The sequence below is a fragment of the Schistocerca serialis genome, chromosome 4 (genome assembly GCF_023864345.2).
Source record: "Schistocerca serialis cubense isolate TAMUIC-IGC-003099 chromosome 4, iqSchSeri2.2, whole genome shotgun sequence".
NCBI lineage: Eukaryota > Metazoa > Arthropoda > Insecta > Orthoptera > Acrididae > Schistocerca > Schistocerca serialis.
Window position 1 is genome coordinate 762,004,747 of NC_064641.1, and position 26,675 is coordinate 762,031,421.

At 40.2% G+C, this 26,675-nt stretch overlaps 1 protein-coding gene across 3 annotated transcripts in view; it reads left to right on the forward strand.

Annotated features, from left to right (window-relative positions):
• LOC126473307 (uncharacterized) overlaps positions 1–26,675 on the forward strand; it is a 262,415-nt gene that overhangs the window by 197,581 nt on the left and 38,159 nt on the right. For 2 of the 3 annotated variants that reach the window (XM_050100282.1, XM_050100283.1), the window contains one exon: positions 20,342–20,575. In XM_050100282.1, the coding sequence (XP_049956239.1) occupies positions 20,342–20,575 (234 nt within the window). The remainder of the gene's footprint in view (positions 1–20,341; positions 20,576–26,675) is intronic. The other variant, XM_050100284.1, reaches the window with a different exon arrangement.

Below are 26,675 nucleotides of genomic sequence, written 5' to 3' on the forward strand. Positions count from 1 at the left end.
TGAGCAACTCTTTGAAGTATCTAGCCAAGTGTTCACAATTCTGTTTGTTGCTCATAATCAATTTGCACTGATTATTTTTGAAACAGATTTTGGGTGATGAGTAACTTCTAAGTTTTGATTTAAATGTCTGATAGAAACTTCTGGTGTTGTTCTTCTGGAGATTATCTGCTAGCTCCTTTAATTGATCTCTTTCAAACTTTCGTTTGGTATTCCTAAATACTTCTGCTGTCGCCCTCCTTTGGGTTTTAAATTCTTCGAAGTTCTGTTTGGTAGAATTCCACTTGTTCCAAGCTCCAGAACGTTTCTGCAAGGCATCTTGAGATTCAGCATCCCACCATAGATGTTTCTTTTTCTTAGCAAGGAAAACTGTTTCGCTGCTTCCTGAGTCTTTTGAGCCATTTTGTCCCACTCGTTGCAGTTCAAAAATGGTTCAAATGGCCCTGAGTACTATGGGACTTAACATCTGAGGTCATCAGTCCCCTAGACTTAGAACTACTTAAATCTGACTAACGTAAGGACAGCAGACACATCCATGCCCGAGGCAGGATTCGAACCTGCGACCGTGGCAGCACCGCTGTTCCGGACTGCAGTGCCTAGAACCGCTCGGCGACAACGGCCGGCCTCGTTGGAGTTTAACGTGTCAAGTTCATGCTGATACTTCACAACTATTTCTTCACTGATTTTTAGTTCTTCATTTCTGTACTTCTGCATTCCGAGTGTTTTCTTTCTCCGGTTTCCAGGGATTGGTTTCACTTTGACCCTTGTCAGATAATGATCGGAATCAGAATTAGCACCTTTCCGCACTCTGACGTTCATTATTTCCTTCGAGCTGGTGGTCGCTACGTGATCAATCTGAAATTCTCCTAACATGGGATTGGGTGATCGCCATGTTTTCATGTGCTTTGGAGCCCTCATAAACAGAATGGACATAATTTTCATTCCAAATGATTCACAAATATCAATCAACCTTTCACCATTTCTGTTTGTCTTCCTGTGCGCTACATATTTGCCCGCAATGTTCCGGAATTTTTTCTCTCTTCCAATCTGGTCGTTGAAGTCCCCCATAAGGATCTTGACATGCTTGTCTGGGTTTATGAACAGTTCTTCGATGGGCATTGAATATGGTGTATAATTTGTTTCCACTTGCAGTCTAGGAGATGGATATATGAACTCTGCTGTAGCTTCAGTTATAGAATTATAAATAAAGAAGGCCGTTCCAAGGATTAACAATGGATTATTCGTTTTCTCTGTTTTCTTAACCCTGATAGCTGGTCGTCCTTTCAGTATCCTGTAATTGCCCATAACTGACACTTCATCTGTTGTGAATCTTGTTTCTTGGACTGTTAGAAGTTTTATTTTGTTTTCATCAAGTACTTTGATCAGTTCCATTTGTTTTCCAATTTTCAATAGGGTGTTCACGTTAAGTGTACCAAAGAAATGTTTCTCCTTCGTTCTGATTTGCGGCATGATGGATCTTCCGACTGATCCAAACATGATGGTGTAGGGCCCCCAGAGTCCATTGCCCTACTTGAACCAAAGTTTTGGCCCCGGATTGAGCCGGCTGGGGCACTAGTTTCCGTACGTTATGCCATCATGGTAGTTGCGTGGGTTTAGATTTGTGGGATAAAACAAAGTTGGTGAGACCAGGAGTAACTAGAACAGCCGTCCTTAAAATGGAATCAGACGCTGACCAAGAAGCCACCCCATACGGGAATCGTCGCGCCTGGATTTAATGAGCTTTCATTATGGGGTTTGCTCCCCTCGGTTCTTCCGCTCTCAACGCCATTGGAAAATATCCTGCTTCCTCTTCTGCCCCTAAGACCGTTGACCTGCTTCGCCTAGTAACCCTAGGTAGGGGCCCTATAACAGGGTACTACCATCCGCAGCCAGATGGACCCTGATTTTTTACGAGGTTGATACTCCTCCCCCTCCTCCTTCCTCACCACTTGGACGATGAGGCCTCGGGATGCAACCGGCAACGGCGGAGTTCCAATATTTATTATTATTATTATTATTATTATTAGCATTATTATTAATCATATTATTATTAGACCTCAAATGCAGTGGCACAAAACAAAGACAATAACAACTGTGTACAGCGTAGTACGACAGACAGCTTTAAAATTGATCGGTAAACTTTTTCAAAAAATTTGTGAAAGCCACAAAAGTTTACCTTACACAGTTTCATGTACTCAAGACACGAACATCAATATTTTGGAATAATATTTTAGTACAGGCGGAATAATGAGACATACATGATATAAATTTTAAGATTCTGCGAATGCCTGGTCTTCTGCCTAAATCAGGTATTTGAAGATAGATTTGTAGTTCACCTTTTTATTATTGATTAGACATCGACATTTCCCTGCATTACAAATTTAATTCTTGTGAAACTATTTTACTTCATTCTTAAGAAACATGCGTACAAACACAACATGAATAATTAAATAAATTTTGATCAACCAGGAAGTTTCATATCAGCACACACTCCGCTGGAGAGTGAAAATTCATTCTGGAAAAACATAAACAGTGTTTAATTACGTGTAAGTGTTACTTGCTTCTTTCTTTAAGATTTTTACAGTTTAAAATCGAAGTCCTACGTGCTTTGAAGCTATATTGCTCAAGAAAATTAAATTTTAGTCAGGAAGCTAATATCTCCATTGGTAAGAACACGATCAATAAACATCATCGTGTTACCATCGACGACATTTAAACTCTAACCTTCGTTCCTTACCAAAGTGTCTATCCACCAGTTTCATCGCTTCCTCCCCCCACCCCCACCCCTCCCTTTCTAAACCAACCAACCACTATATATCTGCACGTTTTCACCCGTCTTACTACTCGAGAGAACGGAATATACACAGCTTGTAAGTGATAATTGCTCTTGAAATATCGATTTAGTTGTTGCAGTACAATATATCTTAGCAATACAGACAAATTAATTGAAGTTTTTTCAGTTCGAAACTGAAAACAGAAGAGAAGAAAAGAAATCAACGAGATCGTGTTGATCCTAGGGAATAAAATCCGTTTTCGTAGCTGGTAATCGACAAAGATTGGATGTGGGAACCAATAAAAGAAACCATAAAAATTCTGTTACTACTTACGTATTAAAAAAGGCAGACGGATATAGTGGACTTGATCCACTGTTTCACCAACTGATAGAAACACATTTTAAAATCGTCCGAAGGTACGCTATAAGCTGTCTGGAACTATTTTGGTTTCGTTTCTTCTGTGCCCTGAAAACGCTCCCCTTTTAGATCCTTCTCCATTCTAGAGAATATAAGAAGCCAAAGAAAGTTTTTCTTTCATCCATCATGGGTATAAAATTATGCAAATTAACACTTTCTTCCCGTACGACTGCAGACGCACACTGACAACTTGTGCTATAGATTTCCCAACCAGGATGCAGAGGCTGAAGTTAACACTTTATTCTGTTGTATACATGATTGACAAATCGTCGAATATAAGAAATGAAGTTTTCCTAAAACGTAATGGTTTATATATGATTGAACTTCCACAGGGCTGACGATTGGTCAACTGATACAGAAGGTGCGCCTGAAAAGTTCGGTGAATGGTCTCGGAAAACATCGGAACCAAGAGTTAGATGCAAAATTCCTTTACTGGCCTTTAAAGTAATCATCATTAGCTACAGCACACTTCTGACATCGATTTTAAAGCTGTTGGAAACCGTCATCAAACGCTTACTGTAGACTCGCTTGAAGCACCGTGGTAAGGTGTTGTTGGACATCCGCGTATGCCTGCGTGCTCAGTCAGCTTTCTAGCTCAGCGCGAGGTGACTGTTCTTCAGTACCCTCCTTATTCTCCAGATTTGTCGGCGGCAGACTTCCTCTTGTCTCCTCGCCTTGTTAGCCCAGAAGTGCTTTCACTTCGCAGACATTCCGCGTGACCTCTATTTACTTAAGGGTCTTTCCTCGTACATGGCATTTCACCGAAAATATAAATTAAATGAAGTGTCTGAAACGTCTTTATCTTTCCAAATGTGTCCGTAGACGAGTCACTGAGCTTGTTCTAAAGTGTACCGAGAGAGGGACAAGGCAAGGTAAGCCCCCCACTCCCTCCCCACCTATAGAAAAATGATATTAAATCTACACTAACCAAACTCACATCCTGTCCACCAGAAGAAAGCTTATCAGTTCAGTATCAGACTCAAGAATGCCAAGACATGCTATGGATACTGACTAGTTCTTCTTCTTCTTCTTCTTCTTCTTCTTCTTTTTCTTATTCTTCTTGCGTTAGGGAGTCTTTTGATCATAGGCAGCCCCTTCATGAATTGCATTTTACTTTTCTTCCCATTACATGGCCGGCAAACTTCGCTCTCTTCAGTCTGATTTCTCTTGATAGCGTCCTCATGCTTGCGGTAGTTCTCCTCTCATCCATTGCTCACTACCTCTTTTAGGGCCCAATGTATTCCTCAGTATTTTCCACGCTTCTTTCTCTACATGTTCTTCACTACTTCCTCAAAGTGTTGTCGTCTCGGCGCATATAGTGCAGCATTCTTCCCCGTTTGCTTGTAGTGTCTGACCTTTTCGTCTGTGGATACTTTCTTTTTTCCGTCTACATGGTTTCCTCCCTCATTAGGTCCATTATCTCTTATGATTCGGCAGATATGTGCAATTTCGCTTTTTCCGTGTGTAGCTTGACCCACGCCCTCCCCCACCCAAAGAAAAAAATACTGTTCATCACGTCGTACATGCGTACATGCGTACAAAGCGTCGGTTTGTTTCCTGTTACCAAGAAAATTGCTTTTAAAGCAGAATTTTATGTGCCCATTCAATAGAGTGGTCCAAAATTAGTGTAGTTCATCGATATGTGTTAGCAGATATCATAAAACACGAAGGCTAATCAATACTCCATCAGCGACAGCACCACCCTGGCCTGCGCTGATTGCTATCGCGATGCTGCAGCGCTGCTCAGCCGCTGTTAGAGTATTCGTGTTTTACTGTCCCTGTTAGTACATATCATATATCAGCAGACTAATCTGAGACCTCTTTATCGAATGGGCACGTAGATGTCCGCCTGAAAAATAATTTTGTTCGTAACGGGTGTAACCTCTCCGCAAAAATTATTAAATGAAAAATGTGGAATGGAGCCAAGTGTAACCTCCTCACACAAAAATTAATGAATGATAATTGACCATAAACTCCACAATAATATTGATTAAATAATGAACCATGAACGAAAAGTAACCTCCCAACAGAAATAAAAATATCTGGTAAATTTTATAAGGACAGCAGCGCTGACCTTCGGCCCTGTATTCTGAATAAAAAAGCAAAAATTCTTACCTCAATAAAACTACGTATATATCTGCTCTTATGTAAAAATTTTTTTAGCACAGCTTCGTGCAATGCTGGCGTATATTTTTTCTAATTCTTGGAAGGAATGATCAAGCAATGGAAATATTCTTTAAATTGAAATGAATGCTTTTCTTTAAAAAATTACTTTATATTATGAAAATTATTACTGGGGCATCTTTTTGGAACAAATTAAATTACAAATAACATACATTATTAAATATGCGCAAGGCTGCTTCTTTACCTTCTACAACAATACTCATCCTCCAGAGTCCTGACCAGAGTCGCGAGCAGAGCACACAGCCGACGCATGCCGACTCCCGCAGGCTACTCCTGTACACTCGCTACTAAAGCCGACCGACTACTACTGCAGACTGACTACTACTGTATCCGACTGACTACTACTGTCGACTCGCGCAGACTCGCGATAAGCAACAACTAACAATAAACTACTCTCTGGTCAGAGATTCTGTCATGCCTCGCCCATCGCCGGCGAAGAGTACGCCTTACATAACCCTCCACTGGGGGGGGGGGGCAAAAATTTGGCAGCGATGGTGAGTCAATTGGACTCGCCATGAGCAACAAATTTTTCTTAATTAACTAAGTTTACAATCACAAAATTTTTACATGTATATAGGTGTAGAACATGAAATAAAATATAGTGCACACGCACTGAGTACAGAACATATCAAGCAAAGACAAAATGTATACACAATGAGTACAAATGAAATGACATAAAGTGCACACGCACTGTAGTTCAGAATATATCAGCAAATCACAAAATGTATATGCAGTTAATACAAATCATGTTAACAAAATGACGAAAGTGCACACGCACTGTAATACAGAACATATCTGGGAATCACAAAATGTATACTTAATGAGTACAAATGGTATAAAGTGCACACGCACTGTAAAACTCTCTAATATTTTTACAACAAATAAACATATCAAGGAGTGAAATAAAGTGCACACGCACTATAGAAGTCTTTAGTATTTTTAGGACAAGTGATCTTGTTAACAAATGAAATGAAGTGCACACGCACTGTATATGTCTTTATCATTTGACAAGAAATAGGAATGGAATGGGAAGGATTGCGTCATGGTTGTAGCACTTTAGTTTGCACGCAGCTGCACTGAAAGTCCATATCTTTCTACAGAAGCACAACACCAAGTGAGACAATCTGAAGCTCTTTTCCTTGAAGTATTAATCAGTGTAGCCAAGACACTGAAATGTCGTAATAATATTCCATGCTATCATTTTGGTTGTACACTAGGTACACCAAACAGTTGGACCATAGTAACATCTCCATCGCTCAAGGTGGTGGACAGCATGTCGTGTCAACACCATGTTCTTGTAAAGTAGACCAACGTAGAATTAGTGCAAAAACCAAATATAGTGCTCCATGATCATGAGGATAGACAGGACAAATGGATATTGCAGAAATTTCTGGTAATTGGGTCAGAAGGTGAAGGACATTAAGTCACATAGTAGTCTTCATTGAGAATTACACTAGTCTAACCACTGATTTGAGTAATTGGTGGCACTCATCGCCCAGTTACTGAACATTTCTGTACCATGTATGTAGTATTACAGAATAATGTTCATAAATTATCTGAATATAGTAATTATTGGCACTCATTGCCCAGTTACAAACTATCAGAAGTCATCACTCAAAACAGAAGCTAATGAATGGCATAGTATTAACATAATAGTATTAACATAATAGTATTAACATAATAGTATTAACATAATTCAGTAATCATTGGCATCATAGGTCATCTTATTACAATAAACAGTGGCATTCATTGGCCAGCTACAAAGCATTTTTTTTTGCATTTTTCAGAAGTCATTACTCAAAATGAGTTAATTATTGGCATACCATTTATACATAATTAATCTAATTATAGTAATCATTGGCATCATAGGTCATCTTATTACAGTAATCAGTGGCATTCATTGGCCAGTTACAATTACACATAATTAATCTAATTATAGTAATCATTGGCATCATAAGTCATCTTATTACAGTAATTAGTGGCATTCATTGGCCAGTTACAATTTTACATAATTAATCTAATTATAGTAAACATTGACATCGTAGGTCATCTTATTACAATAATCAATGGCATTCATTGGCCAGTTACAAAGCATTTTTTTTTATTCTTCAGAAGTCATTATTCAAAATGAGTTAATTATTGGCATACCATTTATACATAATTAATCTAATTATAGTAATCATTGGCATCATAAGTCATCTTATTACAATAAACAGTGGCATTCATTGGCCAGTTACAAAGCATTTTTTTGTATGTATTATTCAGAAGTCATTATTGAAGTGACATACTATTCAGAGCTGATCAGTATTACTCAGAACTCTCTTAAACTAGTAGCATTATTTGGGACTGGTAATTACTTTGTTTGCTTTTGAGTTATTGCTGCAAATGAAGATGTGTAACGTCATTCGTCATGAGTCAGCTGTAGCAAGGTTATGAAACAAGTAGAATTTATTTGATCACATTCATAAACGACATAGGTTTAATAAACAACTATTTATACCACATTAATTTCATGAATAATTTCTCCTGTAAAATATACAAAATGGATTATGAAACTGAAAGAAGAAACGCATATTATGCTGAAATGTAGTGAACTTCGAATTAACAGGTAGTGAAATGTGTATAAAAAATAGATATGTTCTCTAGCTGTCCTTTCCAAAACCTTCAGTCATCATACCATGCGATATAAGACATACTGTCAAAACGAACTGCAACAAATACTTAAACAACTACATAACATCTCTTAACTAACAGTAAATATATATACTTCATCATTATTTCATCTGCAAAGAAAAAACTTCATTATCCTTATCACCATAACTCCATTATTATCATCACCTGTAAAGAAAAACTTCATTATCCATAGTAGCATATTCTTCATCATTATTCATCACCATTCATTATCATCTGCAGAAAAGTAACTTCATTATTCATTATACAACTATTCCTTATTTCTAGCATATTTCATCACTAAAACTAAGATGTGTAGTTCTGTCTGACAGCCTGCATCAATCGCCTCGTATTCTGAAAGAAAAAATTAGTTAAGACTGCTATTCTACGATGTGAATAGTATATTCTTGTTAATGCTTGTTAATTCTGATCCATTTACTCTTCATCACGAGGTATTGCATCCTCTTTCATTCATTCCGAAGGTGAAATTCCCATTTCTGTTTAATTTATTTCGTTTACACGTTATTTCTTTCTGAAAATGATGAACAAAGATTGATGTCTTGTATTTAATTCATATACCCATTAGATAAAAGCTGGTTTATAATAACATAATGGAGCATACAGCATAACATGACAGAAAACGTAATATGTCAAAAACATCGACAGTGTTCAGAAGCAAAATTGTACACTGTGTATCACAATGTAGCAGCAAAAAAAAAAAATGTAAAATAGTCATAAGGCAAAATAATAAAGTCAACTGGTGTTTGTTATATCTTAAATATTTCATAGTACATACAAACAAAACAGGAAAACACTCATACATACATAAAAAATGGAAAATATGCACGGTCTAGGGTGTATAACGACAAGAAATGTGATCTTCTTTGTGTACAGCTTGTATGTTGTGTAGTTAATAGAGGCGAGAATTGAAGACTTTAATGGAGAGAAAATTTGATAAAATTAATATATCACTAGATGGAATTGCATAATTATTCGTAAGATATGTAATTTTATCTGGAAAATGTGCACTGTCTGATGTGTAACGACAAGAAAAGTGACCTGCTAACCTTACCTTGCCAAGAAAAAAATTACGATGATCATCAGTAGGTGTTCATGTGAATATAATTGCATAAGCCATCATAAAAATTAGGAAATGGCATTACAGTGAGATAAATCATAAAGTATCTTCATTCAATAAAAGGTTTGATGTTGGATATGTGGTGGTTCCCTTTGGCTTTTCTGGTTCTCAAAGTTTCGACGTGTACTACATTGGGGTGAGGAATGCTGCGAATCCGATATGGCCCTGCGTATAGAAGCTCAAATTTGCTGCATCTACTCTTTCCTTTGTTAGATAAATAGTGTGTACGTACTAATATCTTCTGTCCAATGTGAAAGTCACGGCGTGTACAAACCTGTTTTTGCTGTCTTCTCCGGCGCTCTGCGGCACGTTTTATGTTGTTCAGCGCAATGTCAATTATTTCATGGTGTCGAAGTCGACGAGATGTAGGAAACGTTACTAATTCTTTAATTTTGTTAGGTGGTTCAACATTTTTCAGTATAACAGACGGAGATAGCATAGTAGATTAATTCGGTATGGAATCAATTACATCTTGGAATGAGAGTATGTGTGTGTCCCAATCAATATGTTATTTATGGCAGTATATTCTACACAGTTTACCAATTTCTTTAATTAATCGTTCACGAGGGTTCGAAGAAGCGTGGTACCTGGATATATAGACCAGAGAAATGTTTCTAGCTCGTAACATACGTGTCCATAACATACTGTGATCCATTGTCGGAAATCACTTTCAACACATGCCCTACATGAAATAGAAAATGTTTTACAAATGCTTTCGAAACAGTTTTAGCAGTAGCTTTGCCTAACGGAGTGAAGGTAACAAATTTTGAAGTGAGTTCAACAGCGACAAATATGTAGCAAAAACCTCTATTAGTTCTGGGAATCGGACCAAAAATGTCTACAGCGGCCATATGTCTCAATTTAACAGGTACAATGGGATATAATGGAGGAATATGTGAAGTCGTGTCTGATTTAGCTTTCTGGCAGATTTTACATGACGCTAAAACTCGTCGAATACGTTTCTCCATGTTGGTAAAATAACAGTTCTGTCTCAGTATAAGAAAACATTTTCTGGCTCCGTAATGTGCATAACTTAAATGAGTATACCAGATTAATTTGTTAACAAGTTCGTCAGGAATGCATAATAACCAATTGTTGCTGTCAGAATGAGAGCGGCGAAACAGAATGTCATTGCGTACAGTGTAATGGTTTCTAATGGTAACATTATTCCTATCTTGCCAAAGCTGTTTAATCTCTTTCCATACGTTGTCTTTATTCTGCCCTTGTGATATGTCTTGTAATGACGATGAAATAAAATTTTCAAATGCAACTTGTTGAATGTACATGATGCTGAAATTTGCTTTGCAGACGTTGGTTGCGATGTCTTGCTGATTGTTGCTGAGAGAACAGAATAGTGTGTCTGCTTCAATATTTTGTGTGCCGGGAATGTGAACAATCGTAAAATTAAATTCCTGCAAATAAAGTTTCCATCTACTTAATCTGTCGTGTGTAAATTTAGCCGAAAGTAAAAATTGTATCGCTCTGTGGTCTTCCATAAAGAAAATGCCTAAATCTGGTAAAAGCCCGTACAACACATAATGTTTCAAGTTCTGTAACAGAATAATTACGTTCAGCAGGTGACAGAATGCGAATTGCAAAAGCGATGTTTTTAATTACTGTACAACCATCTTCTTCAATTTCCTGAAAAATATGTACGCCTAAAGCGGTGTTAGAACTGTCGGTGGCAATAGAAAAATTTCTAGTAAGATCTGGGTGCGATAAAAGTGGTGCATTCAACAAGGCTTCTTTCAGGTTCACAAATTCAGAATGTGCTTGCCTATCCCAGGACCAATTAGTGTTTCTACCTGTCAATCGACATAATCTAGGGGTGTCTAAAGCAGAGTAATGAATAAATTTACGAAAAAAGTTAATTAAACCCAAAAAACTGCGTAGTTGTTTCTTCGTCGTAGGAACGGTAATGCCACGTGAAGCTTGAAGTTTTTCCGGGTCAGGCGCAATGCCTTCTGCTGAAATTACATGTCCAAGAAATTTTATGGAAGTTTTGCCAAAGTGCGATTTACTGAGATTAACTGTGAGTCCTTGCGCACGAAAAGTTTGCAACAGTCGTTCAAGAACCAGATTGTGTTCAGACCAGTTAGCTTCTGCAATAAGAATGTCGTCTACGTACGTTGTGATTCTGTCTTTAAGCTCTGTCGGAAGTATTGTATTCAAACCGCGAATAAAAGCTGCTGAAGAAATTGTTAAACCGAACGGTAATTTACAAAATTGATAACAGTCACCAAAACAGAGAAATGCTGTGTACTTTCTGCAGTTCGGATGGAGCTGAATTTGCCAAACTCCAGATTTAAAATCTAATGTGGAATAAATAGCAGTACCATGAAATTTCTGTAGAAGTTCTTCTAGTGTCTGTGGGCGATCTGTTTCATTTATAATAATGTCATTGATGTGACGCGAATCAAGTACGAGGCGAAGTGAACCATCTTTTTTCTTAACAATATGGAGCGGGTTTATGTACGGACTAACTGCCGGTTCAATAATTCCTTGGTCGAGCATAGCTTGCAATTCCTTCTTAACCTGTTCTCTATGAATATACGGAATGGGATAATGCATGGCTTTAAATGTGTCATGCTGTTTAACTTGAAATTCATACATAAAGCCGGACATAGTACCAGGAACGTTGTCAAGAACTGGAGCTTGCTGTAAGAGAATTTTGTGTAGTTGCGTGCGTCCGTCGTCTGTATTTGCACTGCTCTGTTTAACTTTATCAGAAATCATCTGTAAAACGTCATAGTCGGTTTCGTCTGGAGTATTATAGTTGTGTACGTATGTATCTGTGAACAATGTGGAATTACAGTCTATGTTACGTGATGCGGAAATGACCTCTGTACAATTAATTGTTTGTTCTTCCGCAGATAAAGAGTGCTGAAATTCTAAAGCCAGTTATACATTTTCATCCTTCAACATTAAATAGGAATTTTGAAAGTCAATAACGGCATCGTGTTGTACCAGAAAATTCGTACCTAAAATAATGTCTGTTGTCAACAAGCGAACAATCCAAAAATTTGAGTGAAACGTATGACCTGCAATACAAAATGATAAATGTGTCTGTAATTTTACGTCTTCTCCTTTACTAGATACTGCTCCTTTTACTTTCGTTTTGCCTAATGGTAACGTAGGATAAGTATTCTCTTTGTTACACTCGTTGAAAGTTTCTTCATTTATAACTGACATAGGTTATCCAGAATCGATTACTGCTGAAAATTTAGATGATCCAATTTTAACTTCGATGACAGGGTGTGAAATGGTTTTTTGAACAACTGGTCTTTCCTGCAAAAGAGTGTCTCGGATGTCGTCAAAAGTAATAACATTTTCGTGAACAAGATTCTGTGTATCTGAAGTATTGCTCACGTTGCTGGAAGATTCAGCCTGTACTGTATCTAGTCAAATTCTATCTGACGTGTTATTATTTTCGGGAGGCTGCTGTGGCATTTCGACTATTTGAACTGTTCTGTTATTTCTTCCAGACGTGTTACGCTCTGGATGATACCTACCGTCTGGTTCATTCATGATAATATGTTGTTGCTGATGTTCTTGCTGCTGATAAGACCTACTGTTATTAAATGTACGCTGAAAATTGTGCTCATTACTTTTACGTCTGTCATGATAGTCATTTCTATACGGTGCATTGCGATAGGAATTGAAATAGTGTGTTTTCTGTACGTACTGATTTCCTTGTTGCTGTGCATTACTATTAGTTGGGGCCGACGCTATACGCGTACGCGGCGAAACATTAAAGCTTGACTGACTTTGTGTACTACGTTGCTGGTTAGGTATGCTAACCAGTTGGTTTTGTTGCTGTTGTTGGGAAAAACCTATATTGTTACCAACACGTGGTTCCTGTTGCAGATAATTTTGACGATACTGATGATTAAAATTTTGTCTGTTATTAAAGTTCTGGTAGTTTTCGTTCCTGAAGCGTCTATTAGCTTTCCTATTCAAATTGCGTGGCTGATCGTAATTGCTGTATGTTTGTTGACCTTGGTTATTATATGAAAAATTTTTGTTTATAAAGGAATAATCCGATTGCTGCACTTCCAAAAGCTGTAACAGATCTCTGAATGCCGAAATATTTTCTTTTTGCTGACTCGTTAAAAGTGACACTCTTAATGATCGTGGCAATTTAGAAATACATAACTGAATAAGTGCAGATTCACTATATGGTTCACTTAAGTACTGGTTTTGTTGGACCATGTGCTCAAAAAATTGCGTGACACTGGGAAAATTTGAGTTCTCATAATTTGGTAAACTAATTAGTTGATCCTTAATTCCGTGCTGTGTCGTCTTCGACCAATACGCTGACAGAAAAGCGTTCTGAAATTCTCCTACCGAATAGCATTGTCTCACGATCGGTCTCATACGAGTTGCCGGTTCGCCTTCCAAAAAACTGCAAATGAATTCAAGTTTGTGCGTTACAGGCCAAGTTGGTGGAAAAGCAAAGCTAAATTGTTGTATCCAATTCAAGGGATGAATCTGTGTTCTGTCATTTTTAAATACTTTAAATTTTCTCATGGACAGAAAATGCTTATAATCAAAATTATCGTCTCTGTACGTCTGAACAGGTTCAGGATTGTATGAGAATCTATTTGTCTGTGACTGTTTGGAATCTAAGTCGCGTACTCTCTGTAAATTACCCAAATTATACTGACTGTGGGAGTGTGAGAAATGTTCGGAATGTGCCGTATGCTGTGACGTGTTATTAACTGAAATATTTTTTATCTCTGTCACTTCTTGTTGTAAAGTTGACAATTTTCTACGCAATGTATTATTAGACGAATCTATCTCACTGATTGTCTGCTGTAGATTTTGGAATTCAGGTGTTTGATTAAACGAAATCGGTGAAGTATCGTCTGATTTGCTGTCATTATTACATTCAATAACGTCAATACGACTGGCCAATTCATCATATTTTTCAGTCAGTATTTTTACCTGATCCTCGTTTTTAGTGTCAGAAGCATTAATTTGTTTTTGTATTTTACGTGTGGTTTCGTTCAATTTTTTAACGTCAGCTTTGATGACATCGGAATCCTGTGTTAGTTCTAATTGTTCGAGTCTGTCGGTCACTGTTTGAAAATCTACTGTGTGTGTGTCTGTTTTTAATTTAAGATCGGAAATTTCATCACGCAATTCGGTGTTCAACTGTTTGATGGTATAAATTTCGTCTGATACTGTAGCGATATTGTTGTCTACGTACGTTTTTGCTTTCGCAAACAATTTACGTTTATCTTCCTGTCTCTGTGCAGTAATTGTTTCCATGACTTGTCGCTTTACTTTATTTTGTTCCTGTATAAATTTACGGAAACGCGTTTCACTGTTTTGTAGGTGGTGATTAAAACGTTCGTCAATTTGACTATTCTGTTGGTCGAATTTCGCGTCTACTTTTGCATCCAGTGTGCGCGAAAGTTCTGCTGTCATTAATTTAAACTCGTCGCGTAACTGTGTTGCTTTTTCAGAGCATTGTTTACCGACTGCACTAATTTCGTCTCTAAGTGATTCTGTTGCAGCTGTTTGCATATCCCTTAATTCTTGCGCAACAGATCTAATTTCTTCGCTACTTTTCTTAGCACAAGCCTCAATTTCCTCACGTAATTTTTCTTTATTATCATGACATTGCGCGGCAACAGCTGTAATTTGTTCACTAAGCTGTCCGGAATTGTTGTCTAATTTTTCATTCAACTGTTTGGAATTGTTGTCTAGCTTTTCATTAAGGTTGTCTTGTTTTTCATTAAATTGTTTATTCTGTTCACTAAGTTGTTTGAAATTTTCATTAAGGTTGTCTTGTTTTTCACTAAGTTGTTTGTTCTGTTCACTAAGTTGTTTTAAATTTTCACTAAATTGTTGTTTGAGATTCTCGTTTTGTTCCTTCTTAAACTGTAGAAATACTGCCATAATTTGATCCAAGCCAAAAATAGCTGATGCATTCTCTGTGCTGTGTGATGGTGTATAGGCATTTGTCACGTTTTCTGTAACCATTTGGTCATTCTGTAATTTTTGAAAATGTTCGCCAATCGGATGTGCACTGTTAGTCACTACACCGGAATCAAATAAATCTGTCGTACTCTGATTAAACTGTTCATTTTCGTTAAAAAAATTTGTCTGTTCATTACGTAAATTTTGCAAACCGGGTGTGTCAAGCTGGGCAGCGTTCGTTGTAATAGAACGTCCCGCGTCATCGATTGTCGTCAAATTAACAGAGGACACAATTGAATTCATTTGTTCATCATTAGGATAAAAATCATTATTAGTGGTCGGTACGCACTGATTGTCTGTAAATCGAGGATTGTCATCATTACACTGCGTGTCGCAAGTACTATCGGTCAAATTATTAGAATCGGCTATTTCACTCATTACACATCGCGATGTACTGTTAACAGTTTTTCGCAGCATTTCTCATAAATCAAAATTATTCACAAATAAAACAAAGACAATACAAAATCCAACAAACACAAATACAACAAAGAGCAACAAATTGCCGACGATCTGTGGAAGAAAGAGTGACAAATTAGTAAATGCGTTGCGCCAGATGCAAACTACATTTAAGTAATTAAGAGCAGATATATGACTACTTCTCAGAAGATTCACAAAGAAATACGATCCTGGCCGGATGTCGCCAAGTGTAACCTCTCTGCAAAAATTATTAAATGAAAAATGTGGAATGGAGCCAAGTGTAACCTCCTCACACAAAAATTAATGAATGATAATTGACCATAAACTCCACAATAATATTGATTAAATAATGAACCATGAACGAAAAGTAACCTCCCAACAGAAATAAAAATATCTGGTAAATTTTATAAGGACAGCAGCGCTGACCTTCGGCCCTGTATTCTGAATAAAAAAGCAAAAATTCTTACCTCAATAAAACTGCGTATATATCTGCTCTTATGCAAAAATTTTTTTAGCACAGCTTCGTGCAATGCTGGCGTATATTTTTTCTAATTCTTGGAAGGAATGATCAAGGAATGGAAATATTCTTTAAATTGAAATGAATGCTTTTCTTTAAAAAATTACTTTATATTATGAAAATTATTATTGGGGCATCTTTTTGGAACAAATTAAATTACAAATAACATACATTATTAAATATGCGCAAGGCTGCTTCTTTACCTTCTACAACAATACTCATCCTCCAGAGTCCTGATCAGAGTCGCGAGCAGAGCACACAGCCGACGCATGCCGACTCCCGCAGGCTACTCCTGTCCACTCGCTACTAAAGCCGACCGACTACTACTGCAGACCGACTACTACTGTATCCGACTGACTACTACTGCCGACTCGCGCAGACTAGCGCAGGCTCGCGACAAGCAACAACTAACAATAAACTACTCTCTGGTCAGAGATTCTGTCATGCCTCGCCCATCGCCGGCGAAGCATACGCCTTACACGGTAAACAATCCGACGCTTTCCGACTGGGCGTCACAGGAAAGACATGATGATCAGTATTTGTTTGGAGTGACTCCAAGTGCATACCGCAAAATCTAAACTGAAAATATCTGCCGAAACTCCAGAGAAAATGCGCGTGACGCCCCTTAGAAGGGACATCAGGTTCATTTATGGTCATACAGAAGGCCGACTTCATCTTCTTCATCTTCTCTATCTTTCTCTCATTACTCCCGTTTCTTTCTGCTATATGTCCTGCCAGATATTTAAATCTGTTCTCCTTTTGCACAGTGGCTTCTGGTGTTTTTGCAATTCCTTGTGGTAATCAATGACTTTTTCTTGTTATAGGGGATATTCAACCCCCCCCCCCCCCTCCTCTTTTGGGTATCTTGATTAAGTTGTCGAATTTTGCCGCTGCATCTTCTTCCGTCTTACTTGTTATAGCTACGTGATCTGCACTTGGGCTCAGCTGTTCTTTCTATCCTCTTCGTGCGTCTTTGCTATTCCCGTTTTCTCGTTAATTTCTCTCCTTTCTCTCATCATTTCACCCAGTGCTGAGTTGAACAAAACTGGTGACAATGGACCCCACCAGCCTTGATCTCACACTCTTCCGATAGTGCTTCTCACAATCTCACTCTTGCCTTTGTGTCTGTCAGAATTTCCGCGTTGACTAGTTAGTTAGTTATTTTCATTTTCTACGAATCATTTTGCACGATAAATCGTTATGATGTGGAACAAGTCAATACATTCGCATCGCTAATTAGTTTGTAACTATGCTACCTTCTGAATACTTATGAGACTTTTTTTAGTATGAAGATGTGAGTTAATAATTCCTACACACCACCTCTCAAACATTACTATAATGGAATGTCTTCTACGGAATCGAAGGAGTTGTCAAGTAGAAACTTTTTCAGTTTGTTTTCAAATTGTACAATGTTATCTGTCAGACATTTTATATCCCCAAGGTAAGCGATCAAAAATTTTAGTTGAAGCGTTGTGCGCCCCTTATTGTGCTAAAGAAAACCTTAATTTGGAGTGATGAATGTCATTTTTTTCTGGTATTGTAGTTAAGTACATCATTGTTCGTTTTTAACTGTATTGGATTATCTGCAACAAATTCATGGCGGAATAAGTATACTATGAAGCAGTAGTCTGAATGCTCAATTACTTAAACAGATGTCTACAACATGATCGTGGGTCAGCATTATATAATATTCTAGCATTATATAATATTCTTGCAGCACGGTTTTGAACGATGAAGACTTCCTTGTTTAAAGATGAGTTTCCCCAAAACTTCACTCCACATAATATTATTGATTAAAGATATGCAAAATGTGTCAATTTACTGATCTGTCTCTCCCCAAGATTTGCAATGGTTGTAAGTGCAAATGTGGTTGGTTCCAAAACGTGTTTTTCTCAGTTAAAATTCTCATCAGTATGGACGTTCAAGAATTTTGGAGTTTCCGTCATATTTATTACTTCCTCACCGTTTGTTACCCTTATCACTGGTTTAGTATGCATGGATGTGCAGAACTGAATATGTTGTGGCATTTGCGGAAAATGATTCAGTGATATTTTTAAGAACATTGTTACCATTTGTTCTGTTTCTGTAATGTACGCCTGGATTAATTATAATACTAGCGTCATCTGCAAAAACAACTAATTCTGATTTTGTATATTAGACGGAAGATGGTTTACATATATGAGGAACAATGAAGGACCTAATACTGAGCCTTGGGGAAGCACATACCTGATTTCTTTCCAAACGAAATAACATCCCTGTACCATAATGGTCGAATTATTAACAAGGAAAACTCCCTATCGCACCCTCTCAGATTTAGCGGTAAAATGGCCCAGTGGATAGCCCATCAAAAACTGAAAACAGATCTAGCACGAAAACAAGAAGAAGGTGTACCGAACTGTGAAAAAAGAAACAAAGTAGAAACAGTGAGCGGTCCAAGATCAGGATATGCAACATAGAGCGACATGCAAGACCAATGTTGTCGTCACTGTCTGGTCACCAGCTGGTCCCAGCGGAGGTTCGAGTCCTCTCTCAGGCATGGGTGTGTGTGTTTGTCCTTAGGATAATTTATGTTAAGTAGTGTGTAAGCTTAGGGACTGATGACCTTAGCAGTTAAGTCCCATAAGATTTCACACACTTTTGAACGTTTTTTTGTCTGGTCACAGTGTTGGACTACAAAGCGGGAGATCCGTGTTCAAATCTCCCTCATGCGCATTTTTTAAACAAATTTATGAACTGTTCGTCCGATCATTGATGTGTCTGTTCTCCTTCCGTAATTGGCAATTATACTACACACTGGTTATAGGATAAGATTCATGTGGTCAGGCTATATTACCGTCGCAAGTAAATGTGATGAACAGTGACAGCAGGCGAGACGCCTCGTAGACCTCTCACAGAAATGAAAACAGCAAATAAACTCGTTTGTTGATGTTTGGTTTGTGGGCTGCTCAACTGCGCGGTCATCTGCGCCCATACTAAGTCCCAACTTTTTCGCAGTCCAATTTCTTAAACAGTCCAATCTAGCCACTGTCACGAATGATGATGATGATGATGAAATGATGAGGACAACACAAACATCCAGTCCCAAACCGGCCGGGAATCGATCCCGGGATCCCGTGATGCAGAGGCAGCAGCGCTAGCCACTAGTCCACGAGCCACGGACAAATATACTGGTGTGAACTATGTTCCGACGAAGGAATTAAGGAGCTAAAACTTCCAAAATGGAAAGAAAGAGACGTAACCTGTGGTATTCGTGAAGAACAAATAGGACGTACGTATGTCTGGAGGTCCCTTTGTTACACGTCACTGTTGCAAACACGTTAGACCGCGATACAGACACAAATTTGAATACAGCGAACTGACACGTCTATGACGGGACGGACAGATCATAATTTTGTGGGAAAAAAAAATGGGCACGAGGGATATTTGAACTCGGATTTCTCCCTTGTCTGCCCGACATCGTCACAACATAACAACGACGCTACGGTCTTCCAAATAGCTCGATACTGTACATGTTGGTCTTGGATCTGTCACTGTTTTTCTTTTCTTCTTTTTTCCACAGTTCAGTATACCTTCCTCCTGTTTTCGTGCTCGACCTGTGTTCATTTGTTGAAGGGCTATCCAATGGGCCATCTTAGCACTAAATATAATGGGGGAGGGATGGGGAGTTTCCCTTGTAAGTACAAGTTTCTGCATTCTTTTGGCTAGATGTGACATTGTCGATTGGTTGGCTATACCATCAATCCCATAAAACTTCAGGTTGTCTAGGGGAATACTGTGATTCACACAATCATGTGCCTTAGATAGGTCGCAGAAAATACCAATTATTATTTTAATAATTGTGAAATGTGGTGATGGTTCAAATGGCTCTGAGCACTATGAGACTTAACTTCTGAGGTCATCAGTCCCCTAGAACTTAGAACTACTTAAATCTAACTAACCTAAGGACATGACACACATCCATGCCCGAGGCAGGATTCCAGACTGTAGCACCTAGAACCGCTCGGCCAGAAATGTGATGAGTGAACATGCAAATGTAGTAGAGAAACTCTTCTGAAATCCAAACCGTGATTTGCTAGCGATATTATCGTTTATTGTTGGCACTATTCTAGAACACATCACCTTCTCAGAAATTTTGGAAAATGATGTCAGTGGTGATTCCGATCGATATTTCTACGTGTTCCCCTACCTATTGGTCATGAAATCTCAAACCAGTGTTATGCGATGTGACTTTGATTTCAGCAGAAAACAAAAACGAGGCGGTGGAGGAGAAGAAGCTGGAGGTGACAGATAAGGAGACTCCGCTGGAGAAAGACAAGGACGCGGAGAGGCAGCCGGACGGCACCGCCTCCCACAGGCGCCGCACCAGCACCGTGTGCTCTGTCGATGTTGACCCGGACATCGACTCGCACTCCGTGTACGGCTGGGAGACGCCCGCCACCTCGCACAAGGCCTTCGGCTCAACGCTCAGCGTCAGTGAGTACGCCCCCTATCCTCTTCAGTGGTAACCATCACCGAACTATTGCTAAACTGAAATTACTTCACTCCTATGCCTTTGTGTGTACTCGTATACTGCCCACACACAGCTGCAGGAAGACTTCCATATGTCGTCAGCCATACGTCAACAAGCTGTACCCGTGCTTTTATTATGTACACTCCTGGAAATTGAAATAAGAACACCGTGAATTCATTGTCCCAGGAAGGGGAAACTTTATTGACACATTCCTGGGGTCAGATACATCACATGATCACACTGACAGAACCACAGGCACATAGACACAGGCAACAGAGCATGCACAATGTCGGCACTAGTACAGTGTATATCCACCTTTAGCAGCAATGCAGGCTGCTATTCTCCCATGGAGACGATCGTAGAGATGCTGGATGTAGTCCTGTGGAACGGCTTGCCATGCCATTTCCACCTGGCGCCTCAGTTGGACCAGCGTTCGTGCTGGACGTGCAGACCGCGTGAGACGACGCTTCATCCAGTCCCAAACATGCTCAATGGGGGACAGATCCGGAGATCTTGCTGGCCAGGGTAGTTGACGTACACCTTCTAGAGCACGTTGGGTGGCACGGGATACATGCGGACGTGCATTGTCCTGTTGGAACAGCAAGTTCCCTTGCCGGTCTAGGAATGGTAGAACGATGGGTTCGATGACGGTTTGCATGTACCGTGCACTATTCAGTGTCCCCTCGACGATCACCAGTGGTGTACGGCCAGTGTAGGAGATCGCTCCCCACACCATGATGCCGGGTGTTGGCCCTGTGTGCCTCGGTCGTATGCAGTCCTGATTGTGGCGCTCACCTGCACGGCGCCAAACACGCATACGACCATCATTGGCACCAAGGCAGAAGCGACTCTCATCGCTGAAGACGACACGTCTCCATTCGTCCCTCCATTCACGCCTGTCGCGACACCACTGGAGGCGGGCTGCACGATGTTGGGGCGTGAGCGGAAGTCGGCCTAACGGTGTGCGGGACCGTAGCCAAGCTTCATGGAGACGGTTGCGAATGGTCCTCGCCGATACCCCAGGAGCAACAGTGTCCGTAATTTGCTGGGAAGTGGCGGTGCGGTCCCTACGGCACTGCGTAGGATCCTACGGTCTTGGCGTGCATCCGTGCGTCGCTGCGGTCCGGTCCCAGGTCGACGAGCACGTGCACCTTCCGCCGACCACTGGCGACAACATCGATGTACTGTGGAGACCTCACGCCCCACGTGTTGAGCAATTCGGCGGTACGTCCACCCGGCCTCCCGCATGCCCACTATACGCCCTCGCTCAAAGTCCGTCAACTGCACATACGGTTCACGTCCACGCTGTCGCGGCATGCTACCAGTGTTAAAGACTGCGATGGAGCTCCGTATGCCACGGCAAACTGGCTGACACTGACGGCGGCGGTGCACAAATGCTGCGCAGCTAGCGCCATTCGACGGCCAACACCGCGGTTCCTGGTGTGTCCGCTGTGCCGTGCGTGTGATCATTGCTTGTACATCCCTCTCGCAGTGTCCGGAGCAAGTATGGTGGGTCTGACACACCGGTGTCAATGTGTTCTTTTTTCCATTTCCAAGAGTGTATATTCCTGTACAGGAGAGACGTTTAATTGAAAGTCGCTCGCCTGTAGTCGGAAGATAAATAAGATATTGCGTGCCTGTCCGAAAGACATCGTGTTTCTTAACAACGTAGGCACAGGCCGTGAGACGTGCTCGGACAGCTTGTAACTAACCTGTTTCTACGGGTTATTACGTTAAGATTAGGGTCGCCACCGACTCTAACCATACAACTAATCAAAGGTTTGGCCGAGTCGGAAAATAAATTAATTTCATCACAGACCAAAAACTCATAAAAATGCATACGTCGTGATATCGCTCATAGAGGATGCGATTTAATTAATAGTACTGCCCGTGCACTGTTCACGAGAATCAAACATTTAAAATAAACTAGAAAATGTATGAACACTGTACATAAGATCAGCTCTCAGCAACACACCTGAGTCCGCAGCTCGTGGTCGTGCGGTAGCGTTCTCGTTTCCCGCGCCCGGGTTCCCTGGTTCGATTCCCGGCGGGGTCAGGGATTTTCTCTGCCTCGTGATGACTGGGTGTTGTGTGATATCCTTAGGTTAATTAGGTTTAAGTAGTTCTAAGTTCTAGGGGACTGATGGCCATAGCTGTTAACTCCCATAGTGCTCAGAGCCATTTGAACCAAACCAACACACCTGAAAATAAGACTTAATCTAAAGCATTTGTTTTAAAATAAAAGGGGAAGCTAATCACTGGACCTGTGCGTAAGGAAACGCGTTGGATGTGCTAACGGAAAGCTATGAGTTGAGTGGCTTAGGTGCAAAAACGTAACCTCGGAACACAAGAGAAAATTTTGGATAAAATCATTTATTCCTAAGATATGGATGTGAGGCATGTACACAATTCCTGATAACATTAAATCCTAAAACATTAAAGAAAAGCATCGATACATTCACCGTTATAATCTACACCTAAAATCATTGGTGTGAATCATTCATACAACTGCTGTTGCCTGATAACTTATCGCAATAACTCGTAAAGCGGTACACGTTTCGCAGTACACCAGCGCGCCCACGTGGTTTGTGGAGACGCAATTTCTAGGTATCGTGGCCAAGTTGCAACACTATCACATCACACAATCATGAACAGTTAACATTCTTTAAAAAAAAAAAAAAAAAAAAGAAAAAAAAAAAGCATGAGATCGGACAGTTAGTGGTGACGGTAGCCCAACAATCTCTAATGTTCTACCACGTGGTTGGCTCCCCACGGACGATAGACACATATTACGAGAGGGCAAAGCTATTAATATTTAGAAAAACAAAAGCGTGTACAGGCACAGCTGAAGGCAAACAGATATTCATACAGAAGCGAGTGCTCACTTCTTATCGACACCTTTGTGTGGCGCTCTTCCGGCCGATCCTAGTCTGCTACAGAAATTTACTAAAAGAAAAATCTGCCAAAGTTTTGCATTCCTTGCAGCGACAAGGCAAAGCATTCTTTCAGAGTTGGAAAGCGAGACCAAAAGCTAAAAGGTCTCCTCTCGCCAAGTAACAACACGCCACGCGGTCAGTCTAACTCAGGGCTTCCCAACCTGTGGTCCGCAGACCCCTTAGGGGTCCGCCGGCTCTTTCTAGGGGGTCCGCGGCCGCCTTTCACCAAATCGTCTAAAATAATGAGTAAAATTATTGAATAAAAATGTGAAAATCAAATTCATCACTATTTTTTTTTCGTGTGAAAAACATGTGTATTTTTACTTCAGGTCGTATACCCAAGCAGCCTTTGCGGTTCCTATATGAGAACGTATACACAGTTTAGTGCCGGAGAATGCGACTTCTCTGATCGACTGTTTAGCGACAATACGGGGGTCGTTTGTGCGCTGGCTCACGGCACTAGATGCGCTGAAACCTTTTACGCATGCGCGGAGCGAGCTTTGTCGACCAATCACATCGCTCGCTGGCACGTATGCGGCTCCAGGCACCACTAAATGTTAAACTTGCCTTGTCAGTGCACTACCTATTTCATAAGTCGATTTTTGACCAGTGTATTACTACTAACATGGATTGGTGGCTGAAGTCAGGATCATTGAAGAAGGCTGCAGTTTCTCCATCGCCTTCACAACAAGGGAAGTTTCCAGTTGAAATGAATGATGAGAGAGGACGATCAAAGGAAAACTTTACATACATTTGAACATTTTTCTTCGGATTTCACGAAAAACCACACACACACTCACACACACACACACACACACACACACACGACTGTTACGAAATATGCATGCTCCTTACATAACAGTAGCCAAATAGTGGAAGTGAACAGACCATAAGCGACAGCTTGTCAACAGCGAACAGTTTGGACGTGACGTTGATTGCTCTTGGAGGAAGACAGGTCCATCGCGTGAAATTTCAATTACCAAGTAATTTTAATCAGGCTATAGTGTGTTGAACAAAGGGTGTAAATCCACTAGTGTCTGGATACAGTGAGAATTCCAGTTGGATCGTTAATTTCAAGTTCTTTTCATTCATCTCTAAACCAAAGACTATTGATACTTCGGGGGAGGGGAGGGGGGGGGGGACATGGCACCTACATTAAGAAGCTTTCAGTTCCCATGGGTTTCGCTCTGAAATTTGAATTTACTGTGCTCTTGACTGACTAGGGGTCCGCCATGGATTTTCGACTGAAAAGGTTGGGAAGCCTTGGTCTAACTCACCCTTCTTCGACTGGAGCACAGCTGTGGACGCTTCCCGTACCGGCGGCAGACTGCCTCCCGCTTCTTCTCCAGCCTCTTCCACGCTCCGCGTGGCCCGGAAAACCCAAAGATGCCACTTCCGCCATCAACCTAACGCAGGTGAATTTCTCACAAGTAGCGCAAACCTCTTTGCCTACTTGACCACTACGAGAGTTGTCTTTTCTGTACAACTGCTGCTGAATCTGTATGACTATCGCTGACTTTCTGCAGCAGACTACGCCACCGTCTAGCAACGTGACACACAACCACATTCAATCACACCACTATGAGACTTATGAGAAAAGAGAAACAAGGAAAAGAAAGAGAAATGCTAGTGAAAATGGGCTACCGGACTAATGAAACGTGGCTACAGGACCCTTTCAAGCTTAATGGTAAGGCGACCGCTCGCGATAAGCCTCAATTATAAGTTAGAGACCCGATCCGGCATAAATTTTCATAGTCGTCATTCCATTTTGCAGCTGATGATTGTCCATATTCTCAACTACAAATAAATTTAATGTAATCTGGAAGATGGTGGCACTATTGGAGGTGGTATGCCGTTGCATTCCTCCGGCCTTTTAACTGACTTCCCCAGTTACTTGTAGGGGACATTCATATTAATTTGGATGCCGAACTGTGCGTCTCGGCATTTTTTAGATTAAAAAACATTGCTGTAAGTAAAAGTAGTGAAAAGTGACAGATGAAATTCCTAGAATGGACTGGAGATTGAACATGAGATATGTGGATCTGTAGACCGGCATTTAACCAGTGAGCCACGCTATTCTGCAGCGTGAAGACAACACGAATCATAGTAATTGTAATCTGTGCCCCTCTAAACTTCGTTTCCACAGGTAAACACTTAATATCCTATACCTTTCATCTCTTCCTTCATAAAAGACTCTGCATCATTTACTCCTCTTCTCCTGCTTTGGAAAACGAGATAACATAAGCTCAAAAATTGTTCAAATGTGTGTGAATTCCTAAGGGACCAAATTGCTGAGCTGAGGTCATCAGTCCCTAGACTTACACACTACTTAAATTAACTCAAAAATAACTTATTCTAAGAATAACACACACACCCCTGCCCGAGGTAGGACCCGAACCTGTGGCTGGAGGCCGTGACATGGCACCTCAAACCGCGCGGCCTCTCCGCACGGCTAAGCTCAAAAGCTCAGTCTGTATTTACAGGTCATTATAATATAAGCTTATTTTTGAAGTTCTTTCCGCTGTTTAAGTTTGCACTTTACTGCTAATTTCCGCTGTAAGGTAAGAATCACGGCCTTCCATAATTAGTGAGCCACTTGTCCTGTTCTATGACAGGGATTTGTTTCTCTTCATTCAGACCGTTAAGGGTCTACTACTTCCTGTATTGACTGCAGTCCTCTCATACACAGCATGTCTTCCAAGCCAAACCACCTCCAATAACTGGCCGCAGGCAAAAAGACAAGCATGGCTATCCCTTCTTTCTCAAGAGCTGGAATCTAGAATTAAGACAAAAGTGCTCTTGTTACTTCGAAGCACGTTCTCTTACTCTGTATCACTTTTTTCCTGAACTTTTTATTGCTTGTAGTTTCTTAATAACTGCAGTTTTGTTACTCATTATTGAAAAACGGCAGTCGTACGTAATTTCGCTGTAATCGTAGAAGAACCAAAGAAGTATATGAAGATAGTAACTGTTCTCGGAAGAACAGATACCATTGATGACCGTGCAGTTTCTCTAGAATAAACGATAATTAATTCAAACTCTCAGCTGCTGACAGGTGTGGTTGATATACCTCGATGGGGACAGCTGAAAATGTGTGCCCCGACGGGACTCGAACCCCGGGCCTCTT